General features: G+C 49.8%; 1 protein-coding gene across 1 annotated transcript in view; it reads left to right on the top strand.

The window, feature by feature from the left end:
- The window catches only part of SCARB1 (scavenger receptor class B member 1), a 17,637-nt gene extending 8,124 nt beyond the window's left edge, over positions 1-9,513 (top strand). The window contains exons 9-12 of the mRNA XM_009283987.1: positions 1,618-1,691; positions 2,619-2,670; positions 3,142-3,288; positions 8,992-9,513. Of these exons, the coding sequence (XP_009282262.1) occupies positions 1,618-1,691; positions 2,619-2,670; positions 3,142-3,288; positions 8,992-9,111 (393 nt within the window). The 3' untranslated portion in view covers positions 9,112-9,513. The remainder of the gene's footprint in view (positions 1-1,617; positions 1,692-2,618; positions 2,671-3,141; positions 3,289-8,991) is intronic.
- Positions 9,514-11,223: the final 1,710 nt, after the last annotated feature.

The following is an 11,223-nucleotide window of genomic DNA, read 5'->3' as shown; positions in this document are numbered from 1 at the left end:
GGGGGTCCAGCCTGGGCTGGGGGGCTGGGTGGGGAAGCCTGCCACCGGCTGCGTGGTGGCCTCACTCTGCTCTCGTGGCACTGATTTGAGCAGGTTCCATAGTGCAAAGACTGGCAAGGACATGTGCAGATAATGTCAAAGCCATAAACTAATTGAATAATTAGCCTGGCTTCTAGAGAATTGCAGAACTAATTATAACCGTAACTGTTTCGATAAGCACAGTCAAGTTCTTTCCACTGACTCAGGTCTATAACACCAGGAGGTGTATCTAGCAGGAGCCCAGTTATGCCCCAAATCTGCAAACATGTACTGCCATGACTGGCAAAGTCTGAAGACTGCGCTGTAGCTGAAGCTGTTGCCATAACTTTTGGGCTGGCTGCTTCTACTCTCTCAACTTGCTTATCTGGCTGCTTCTGCACTGGCCTGTCGCGGCGTTATGCTTTGTGCATATCTATAGCATAAGGGTGAAGTCACCACTCCAGTGGTGATGAGCTGGGGTGTCCTGAGCCATCGTTGTCCCAGCTGCTGATGGGGAGGGGACTTTGGGATCTTCCACCCACGGCCCGTGTTGCATGTGGTCAGGCCTTTCAAATGTTTCGTGGTGTTTCCTCAAGCAAGGAAACCTGGAGGTGAGGTAAGGTAAGCCGTGCTTCTTCTCTAGGCATTGGGTTCCCTCTGCTTTTCTTAACACAGTTGAGGAAGTCAAGTTTATTACGGTATCAAACATCTACTGATAACAGTACAATTAACTATATTCTTATCTAGCTGCAGTCTGCTCAGTACGAACAGGGGCAATCCAACAAAAACTCTCTGCCCTCAATGTGTTGCAAAACTGCAGCGTCATGAGAAACCAATGCCTTAATGGGTGTCAACAAGACCAACTTTGAAGTGTGGTGTTTTCATGGTCTTAGGGTGTTGCTGGACAGTGGCTGTTGGTTCCTAGTTACGAGAAATGTTTTGTCTTTTGTGTGCATGAATCTTTTGCATTGATGCATTTCCCTCCTGCTGCTGGTAGGATGAACAACGGAAGAAGCTCATCAGGCTTCAGAAAACACTGAAGTTGCTATTAAAACATCCTGCCTAGGGAGTCGCAGGTTACATATGCTACTCGGTAATTTGAACTTGTCTAGGTTCAGTCCCACAAGCCCTGGGTCACACAACACCCCTCTGGTTCATGCTGTCTGCCTGCTGAATGCGTGCTGCCGCCTTCTGCAGCAGCCACGTCTGTTCAGGTTAGCTTTGTGCTTCAGACCACCCCAAGGGAGGTGCTCCCTTCTGGATGCTACTGTGTGCAACACTTGCTGGCTGGTGAGCATTCAAGTGAAGGGGACAGACTGCAAATTGCCGTGGGGACAGTGCTGTCCCTCCATGAGCAGTCATCCCCAGAGCCTGAGGACCAGTGCCTGGTTGACCGATGCTTGTGCTTCGGTGGAAACCCCAGCCATGCTCCTGGTCTTATGTGTGGTGACTGCAGTGGATCTCTGGATGATCCAGTCCATCGCTCTGGAAGGTAGCACCCAGAGCAGCTATGATGGAAGGCAAAGGGCTGCTCTTCTGCAAAGCTCTCCGTCAGTACAACCAACATTTGTCTGAACTGGTTCACCTCTTCCTATGCAGATGACGGGCATCCCCATGAATTGCTCCATCAAGCTCCAGCTGAACCTGTACATAAAGCAGGTGTCTGGTATAATGTAAGTAGTCACCTTTTAGAAATGGCCATCTCCCTTTCTCAAGCAGGGAGTGCTGCTGATGCTGGGGTCACTGCAGACTTTACTCTTCCCAAAGCTGAAGTAGCTTTAATGTTACCAGTTGTCACTGTTGCAGAAGCCAGCTGGCTTATGTGGTGAAATGTCAGCTATTCCAGTGACCTCAAACTGCCATCCTTTAGCGGTGCAGTGTGTGGCTGGCTGTCTGCTTGGCTCCTGCAGCATTCCTGCACCTGACCGGACAGCTGATAAATGGACTGCGTCTCCTGGTGAGGCACAGGAGCGGTTCCTCTGCACTGTGCTGCTCCTCAGAAGGTGTTAATCCAACACAGAGGCAAAACACACTCTGACTACAGGGTTAACAGTTGAAGCCTGTGTCCAAAAAGACACCTTCAGCTCTAGGAAAGCAAACAGAAGGGCTCTAACGGTTGTGTGGTGCCAGGTGTTAAATACCCACAAGGATGGGAGCGTGCACTTGCTGCTTTGGCTGGCTCTAGTGCATACACCAGCAGACAGCCCCAATGCTGTGAGCTTGGCTGCACCACCCTCTGGTACCATGCAGGTGACTGAGATGTCTTGGGAGCTGCATGGAGTTTAGCATTCCAGTTCACTGAGTTCATGTCCCTGGAGCCCAGATTTGGGATGGCACTTGCTGCTGTTGTCAGGCAGTTAAGCACGAATGGAAGCGTAAGCTCTGCTCTTGCATGAAAGGCCCAAGTTGGACCTGGTTCCTCAAGGGGGGAGCAGCTCACTGAAGCAGCAGAAATTGCTACCTTCTTACACAGATTTCCTGGCCACTATCAGTCTGTCAGACCTGTCCCTTTAGGAAGAATTTTGACACTGGCTGTAGCCTGATCAACCAGAAATCTAAGTGTGTATTTCTTATTTTTTTTTCTCTTCCTCCCCCACCAGTCAAACAGGGAAGATCAAGCCAGTGGTCCTGCCGCTGCTGTGGTTTGCAGAGGTGAGCTGCCTTCCTCAACCTGATTCTGCAGAGCCTCTCCTCTGGGAAGGTGTAAAATGCTTTGCCATCACCCAGGGCTGGGGAAACTCCACTTTGAATAAAGCTTTAAGCCAGACAGACTAATTAAGCACCAACAGAAGGCTTTGCAATACTTGGCTATGTCGTTAATCCCTCTGAGCTGAACAAATCCTGCACTATACTTCATAAACCTCTGGCTCTGTCCTAGAATTGGGGTTAAATAGGGCCCAGAACAGAGCTGCTAGCATCCCCATGCTAATGTGGGCCAGCAGTCTCCAGCTATGTGCATGTCCAGCTGACTCCAACTATTTAGTAAAAGCTTCTAGCCTGACTGAATCTTGCATAAATTCCCTAATCTGTGCTGGGAGGTGGTGGGAGAGGAGTTGTGCAGCTGGTCTCTCAGCCCTGGGTGAGAGGGAAATGCTACTGATAACTTTGCTTTTTTTTGAGCAGAGCGGTTCCATTGAAGGCTCAGTCCTAAAGGAGTTTTACACCAACCTGGTGCTGATCCCATCCCTGCTGGACTACCTGCAGTATATCTTCCTTGGACTGAGTGTCCTGCTCATTATCTCAGCAGCTGTACTCATGGTAATGAGTCAGGTAAGAACTTGCAGATGTCTAGTGGGAAATGCTGTTAGTCAAATCAGACTTAATCAGATGATGTAGATTGGGCTGACAATCTAACACTCCTGAGGAAACATTGGCTGATGCCACGAACCATGTCCTGATGGTGCCAGGTGCCACCACATAGCAGCAGGACTTCCTTGGCCATCTAGAAATTGGGCTGCAAATAGATAACATAAAAGCATTTCTGGCCATCTCAGTGCACAACAGTGATGGAAGTGGGTTCCTGTAGGAGGAGGCATTTCTCAGCTCATCCCGCTAATGAAAGAGCAAGCCTAGCTTATCAACTCAGCCTCCATGGAAAGCAGCAGGTCTGTGCCGTTGCACAAATCTGTGCATCTCTGCAGGGCCCCAACAGTTTTCTAATCTGAACAGAGCCTTCTTGAGGGGATGTAGCTACTTGAGCGCAGCTTGTTCACAAATGAAATGCAGTCGCTGTGTTCTTGCAGAAGGGGCACAGACACCGTGGCTGCTTCTCAACCCAGACTGGATGCTGTCTTGCCCTGAAACTCGCTTGTTTCCCTGCAAACTACTCCAGATAGCTCTGGAAGTTGAACCCTCAGGGTCTTTATGGATCTGGGCTTACTGAGAAGCGAAGACCTTTGAAGCCTGCAGGGAGCTGGCAGCTGGGTAGAAGTTGGCCGACGATGGGGCTGGCAGTGAGAGTGCCTGGCTGGCACAGGAGTCTGATCTGAGCTGTAAGGACAGAATATAAAACAGCTAAAACACTTGATGGAGATCTGTGGCTCCGGCTCTAAAACATTCATCTGATAACACTAAGCTCTCTAAAAGCTTTAGCCCTTGAAGTAGAGATCCAGCTCTCTACCCTAACCTATATCAAAACAAACTTACTTAGTTTTGCACTGCAGTCCAATGGCTTGAGCTGGCTCTGAAGCTACAGAAGTGAAGAGGCTACTTGTGGGGATGAAAAGGCAATGCTTAGGATGAGAATGGGCTAAGGGGAGAGCACGCGCGAGGGGCTGCTTTTGCTCAACTTCCTGTAACTGCCCTTACTGAAACGCTAATGCAGACCCACTTCAAATAGTGCCAGGGTTCTCAGAGTATCACGTAATTGGATTTTAACCAAGCCTACAACTGCTTAATTGACTTAAACACATGATCCCAAATCCCCTTGTTCCTCCATGCACTTCCCTGCAGGGTGGGAGCGATGCTAGGGCTGAGGGCTCAGTGTTAAACCCTTGCTGTGCTCCCGAGACGGTCAGGCTTTGTGTGCTGAACCTCTCTGCTTCAGCAAATGCAAGTGGTCGCTGGCAAACAGACTTCACTCTGCTGCATAGCAGCAGCATATCTGAAAAAGTCTGTATTTGCTGGGCAGCTATTTCTAAGACCTTACGCAGCCCCGGGCTGGCATTTCCTCACCCTGCTTTGTGCAAGTCTTAATACCTGGTATCAAAGAGCCTTAGCCATGCCAGAAAGGGTCAGGAAGAAAAGCTGGATTTTAAATTTACTCAAGTCAACTGAATATCTGCTTGTGAAATATCCCAAACCCAGGCGTAAGCCAGCTGTACTTGGGTGCTCAGCCAAAAGTGTCAGGAAGTGCTAGAACTAAAAATCACCTGCAGGAAGCACCTCGCTACCTGGAAAGTGATTAAAAAGCCTCAATGACCTTATAAATCTCTAAGGAAGCTGTGCAACAACACATGAAAGCCTCTGCCTAATGAATAGGTAAAAGCTTGCAAACTGGAAGACAGCAATTTGCAGCCAAGGTGTGTTCCTCATTTGATTGAAGTGTTGCTGATCTAGCAATGATTGCTTAATCGTGCACAGTCCTCCCTCTTGAAGTCACAGGTGATGTCAGAGGGGGACACTGAGCAGGGGCATTGTCCACACCTTCATGTGTCTGCCAGTGTGAAGGTCTCCCTGAACCCAACTCCTTCCTGGAGTATCTTGTGTGCCTTTGGCTTCTGGAGGGAGCAGGGTGCTTTAAACCCAGTCCAGATGAGGTGCTGTGAAACACTTAAATCTTAGTCTCGTGTATAGCGGAGCCAGTTTGAAATGCATCTGTTGGACCTGCAGTCCTACAAAATGTGTAAATCTGTACAGGTGTAAAACATACCCAGATGCAGCATTGTAGCTCTCCTGCTAATGTGGCCTAAAGCCTGTGTGGCGACTCATTTAAAAGGCAAACAGACCATTTTAAAACTGGCTTGACACTGACCAAAATCTTAACTAGGGCTTAGTTTAACCTAAATTTTGAAATCCTTATTAATAACTAGATTCTAGTTAAACAGTGATTTAAAATCTCCTCCTAAAATTGGAACCCTCGTGGAATTTGTGTCCAAGTGCACCATAAACTAGCCTGATTGTCTTCTAGGAAAAATGCTCTTTATTTTGGAGTAGCAATAAAAAGAGCTCAGACAGTAATAAGGCCAACCAGGCTGCCTCCGGTTAAGGGGACGGTGTTGCGGGAAGCCAGACTGTAGGTGGGTACCCAGTCAAGGTAACACACTTTTCTCTCATCCTGATTTGATTAAGCTTTGCTTAAAACCAATCGAATGGAAATATTTACTGTTCACATCCACCAGACATGCCCTCTTGGCAAGCTTTGATATGATGATGATGTTGTCTCATGGCTTTATTCAGGGCAATTTAGATGGCTTAATACTCACATGTAACCAGGCTGCAAGCACATGCTCTTATTGTTTCTCCTGGTGTACCTGATCTGCAGCCCTAATAATACCACAGGGATCAGGGTGAAAAGTAAGATTGGTGTGAGGAAACACTTTTCTCACCTCCCCCCCCTCCCCCCAAGTGTTTGAGATCCAGAGGTAAGTTTTTTAAATGGGTAAACACTCATGGGGGGTAACAGAGGTAGTCAACTGGTGGGTGTCACTCCCCTCCTGCATGCAGGGAGCCTTGACGGAAAGGCTTTCAGGAGGGAATTTGATGTATAAAATACCTGGGTTTGTATTACAGGATCACAAAATCACTGAATCGTTCAGGTTGGAAGGGACCTCTGGAGGTCATCTAGTCCATCCCCCGTGCTCAAGCAGGGTCACCTAGAGCCAGTTGCCCAGGACCATGTCCAGATGTCTCAATATCTCCAAGGATGGGGATTCCCCAACCTCTCTGGGCAACCTGTTCCAGTTCTTACAGTTTTCACAGTAAAAAAAAAAAAGTGTTTCCTAATGTTCAGATGGAACCTCCTGTGTTGTGCCTGTTGGCTCTTGTCCTGTCCCCTGGACACCACTGAGAAGAGCCTGGCTCTGTATTTACACCCTCCCTTCAGGTACTTGTATACATTGGTAAGGTCCCCCTGAACCTTCTCCAGGCTAAACATATGAGATGCTCCAGTCCCTTAACTATTTTAGTGGCCCTCTGCTGGACTCTTTCCAGTAGCTCCATCTCTCTTGTCCTGGGAAGCCCAGAATTGGACACAGTACTCCAGGTGTGGCCTCACCAGTGATGAGTAGAAGGGAAGGATCACCTCCCTTGACCTGCTGGCAACACTTCTGATGCAGCCCAGGATGCTGTTAGCTGCCTTTGCTACATGGGCACACTGCTTGCTCATGTTCAACTTGGTGTCCACCGAGACCCTCAGGTCCTTTTCTGCCAAGCTGCTTAAGAGTTGGGTGACCCTTAGCGTGTACGGGTGCATGGGGTTGTTCTTCCCCAGGTGTAAGACTTTGCACATCCTCTTGTTGAACCTCATAAGGTTCCTGCCAGCCCATTTCATCAGCCTGTTGAGATCGCTCTGGAGGGCAGCATGGCCCGCTGGTGTATCAGCCACTTCTCCCAGTTTTGTGTCATCAGCAAACTTGTAGATCATTAATAAAGGTGTTAAACAGGATTGGACCCAGTATTGACCCCTGGTGTACACTGCTAGTTACTGGCCTCCAACTAGACTTCATGCCACTTCTCCTGACCCTCTGGGCCTGGTTGTTCCATCAGTTTTCAATCCACCTCACTGCTCATCCAGCCCATACTTCTCTGCAAGGATCTTACGGGAGACAGTGTTGAAAGCCTTACTGAAGTCCAGGCAGACGATATCCACCGCTTTCCGCTCATCTACCAAGCCATTCATTTCACCATAGAAGCTTATCAGGTTGGTCAAGCATGATTTCCCCTTGGTGAAGCCAGGCTGACTACTCCTGATGACTTGTCCTTCATGCGCCTGGAAACGGTTCCTAGGATTAGCTGCTCCAGCACCTTCCCAAGGATTGAAGGGAGGCTGACTGGCCTGTAGTTCCCCGGGTCTTCCTTCTTGAACTTCAAGATAGGAGTGATGCTTGCTTTCCTCCAGTCTTTGGGCACCTCTTCCAGTTTCCAGGATTGTTCAAAGATTATGGGGAGCAGCCTTGCAGTTGTATTGGCCAGCTCCCTCAGCACTTGTGAGTGCATCCCATCAGGGTCTGTGGATTTATGTACGTCCTTTTCCACCAAGGGTACGTCTTCCTTGCTCCAGACTTTCCCCTGGTCTCTGGGGTCCCCTGCCTCGTTCAGCAACAGGCCCACATGTCCCCTAGTCTTCCTTTTGTCACCTGTGTACTTATAGAAGCCGTTCTTGTTGTCTCTGACATCCCTGGCCAGATTCAGTTCCAGCTGGGCTTTGGCTTTCCTAACTTCATCCCTGCATGCTGGGAGAGTGCCTCTGTATTCCTGCCAGGTTACCTGTCCCTGCTTCCACCTTCTGTATGCTTCCTTTTTGCGTTTGAGTTTGGCCAGAAGCTCATTGTTCATCCACATAGGCCTGCTGGCATTTTTGCCTGACTTGGGATGCTTGTTGGGATGGACTACTCTTGAGCTTGGAGGAGGTGATCCTTGAATATCAAGCAGCTTTTTTGCCCTGATTATCTCCCCCCACCTGAGCTCTGTAGTCACTTTTGATAATTTCCAGGTGGCCCTGGTGGTATCATTGGTGCCCACACAGAAGAAGCAGTGGGTAATAGTCAAAGGGTTGGATAAGCCTCGCAGTCCCTCCACAACACCCTGGATCCAGGTCCCCAGCAAGCAGCAAATGTCTCTAGATGACCGGTCAGGTGGGCAGATGGGTGCCTCTGTCCCCAGCAGCAGGGAGTGACCCGCTACTGTCACTTGCTGCTTCCTCCTGGGGGTCTTGCATGATTTAGGGTCAGGGGGCCCACATGATCTGCTTGAAAGCATATCTGGCTCCTCTTCAACTTTGAGGGTGGTGAACCTATTTCGTAGTTGTAAGCCTTTAGGTGGAGCAGGAGCCTTCCTCTTGGTGCCAGAAGGCACCAGCTTCTATCCTTCACCTTCCCCAGAGGTTGTACTTACCATTATACTAGGGATGGTTGCTGTCTGTGTCTCTGCTGCAGCTGGGGTCTGGGGGTCTTCAAGCTATTGTGTCCCGAAGAAGAACCTGTCCGTCTCCCTTTCATCTTCTCTGATGCTGTGCAGCATGCTGACTTTGTCCCGTAGCTCCTCCACTTGGTGACACAGCTCTTCAGGCTGGGCGTTGGGGGGTGTTACAAGTGTCAGTGGGCAGGAATGGAAATAACTTCATTTTGTTATGGGAGGAGATGCAAAAATCTTCAATTTAAGAAGCCTTCAGAAAAGGGTTCTTGGCCATGTGAAAGTCCAAGAGGTTTGGGGCATGTGTGTCCCAAGTGGGGATGTAGTGACGCCTGTGCACTGTAAGGTCTGACCATAGTGCCACCGCCGAGTGTGCGGCTCTAACCGCTGTCTTCTCTTCAGAGAACCACTGCCGAGAAGAGCCCATGCCATCCCACCACGCAGAGCAAACCGCCCCCCTCCTCCGAGACAACACCGCTCCTACACGACGCTGGCACGCTGAGCCAGGATGCCGAAGCCTGAGCCGCTGCCCCTGGCACACTTCCCACTGGGACACGTCCGTGCTGGGGGCGAGACCCGCTTTGGGTCCCCAGAGGTCTCTGGAAGGTGAAGTCGTCCTGGGCAACTCAGCGGAGACCCTGCACACCACGGCAAAGCCATGGGACAGTACTGCGGCACCAGCACTCCCGCGCCGGAGCACAGGAGACCTCATCCAGACATCTGAAACACAGTGTTCAAGAACTCTTGTCCCCAGGGGGCCGGCATTTGCCACAGCCTCTCTTTCCCTGTGGGCCGGTGGGAATGAAGACCTTCGCTGGCTGATCCGAGAAGTTATTTTGCAATATAAAGCTGCCTGTTGCTAGGAATAAAAGGCACTTTAATAGAAGCCTTTAAAATAAATGAGGTTTGTATACATAGCACTGATGGGATTTAGTGATCTTTTTAAAAGCTACTGTTCATCTCGGCGTAAGTGGCTTCAGGACAGCAAGCCCCATTTGCCTTTTATTGCCACTTGATGTGACTGGACCACACCGCAAATCAATTCTGGGTGCTGTCACTTCAGTGATGTCTCTCTTAAAGGCTTCCCAGGGTGCCTGGAGCGTGCCAGGGGTTGCTCCTGCCTTTGCATGTGTTGGAGAGTACAGTGGTGACTTTTACAGTCCCAATTCTGTGCCATGACCTTGCGCTCCAGTGATTCCAGTCCAGAGCCCTTTTACTCAGCCTCTCCTTGCTTTAGGTGACTGCGTGAGATGAGCCTTGCCAAAAAACTCGGTGGTACATCTGACCTGTCACTCAGCTCCTGACAGACAGTTGTCCCTGCTGCCTTCTCAGCCGTCCAGGGTCAGCTCTTCTGCCCGTGCGCTGATGGTGCTGGAGGCCATCGCATCGCTCTGCCCATGCTGCCTGCACATGGGAAGGGAGCAGGCAGAAGCTTGACCTTCTCCTTGAGCATTAACTCAAGATACTTGTGCTTTTGAGATGGAGGAAGCTATGTGCAATCATGAAAGTAACAATGGCCTCAGTAAGATTTGATGAAACTATTGCAGATTTCTGAAATGAGGTCTTGGAGGATCTGGGGCTGGATGTTAATTAGGGGGCGGGTGGGCTGGGGTCACTATTTAGTGGAAAGGAAGCCCAAAGCCCAAGGATAGTCTTGGCTAACTACAGATCAGTAGTTGTCTACCACACCTGCCTTCCCTGCTTCCAAGCAGGAACCAGGATAGCCCTTAGGAAAGCCAAAAGGGCTGGTACTGGTCCCCCTGGCAAGGATGAAACAGAGCGTGGAGGGTCTCTCTTGGACCAGAGGACTTGTTGCACTGTGTATGGCATGGATACTGCTGTGAACTGGAAACCATCGCAATTGTCTAGGACAGCCCTGTGACCTTCTAGTGGGGTAAACAATACTTTTTCTCTTACACCTCCATCCCTCTAACTAGGCAGGACGAGCTAAAACTGACACCAGCAGTTCCTGTGCTGGTGCATTCCCGACTGGCCACGTCCCGACTCCTGCAGCTGGGCTTAGGCTGTTTTATCATGGAAACGGTTGTGATACAGCCCAGGGCACCAAGGGGGAGGGTAGCAGCTACCCAGAACTTGGTCCATAGGCTGAGCTTGCCTAGATGCCCAAAGCGTGTCTCACAGGCAGGATGGGACTAGCCAAGTCCCTTCTTGTGGCCAGTACTGCTGGATTCTTTCTGTGGCATTAGTCCTCGCTGAGGGTGATGCTAAAACTGCAGTGGTAATTTCCCTCTGGCCTTGAATCCAAAATTATCCGCCTGCAAACAGCGGCTCACAACCTACGGCCTCAGCAAGCGGCGACTGAAGCGGGAACAGGGCAGAGGCACCGTCGCAGACAAGGCGCTATAGGACACTTGACCCGTCAACTCACACGAATAAGACCCAGCGGCATTTGGCAAAGCTAACGGTAGATCAAAGATAACTACCCTTGGGCTCACCCGCTTGCGGCTTTAATGATGTACTGGTGCTAACTGCTGTTGTACAGGTGAAAACAAATAAAATACCGGGATATTGGTCCCAGTGCAAGCTTTTTTTCTTTTTTGTCTTTGCAGAAGAATACGTTGCGAGAGCTCTTATTTTTAGTACCCATCTGCATGTTGCAGTAAGGCTTTGTCT

The sequence above is a fragment of the Aptenodytes forsteri genome, unplaced genomic scaffold (genome assembly GCF_000699145.1).
Source record: "Aptenodytes forsteri isolate BGI_AS27 unplaced genomic scaffold, ASM69914v1 Scaffold118, whole genome shotgun sequence".
NCBI lineage: Eukaryota > Metazoa > Chordata > Aves > Sphenisciformes > Spheniscidae > Aptenodytes > Aptenodytes forsteri.
Note: the sequence above shows the minus strand (reverse complement) of the source record. Positions and strands in the feature narration are given on the sequence as shown.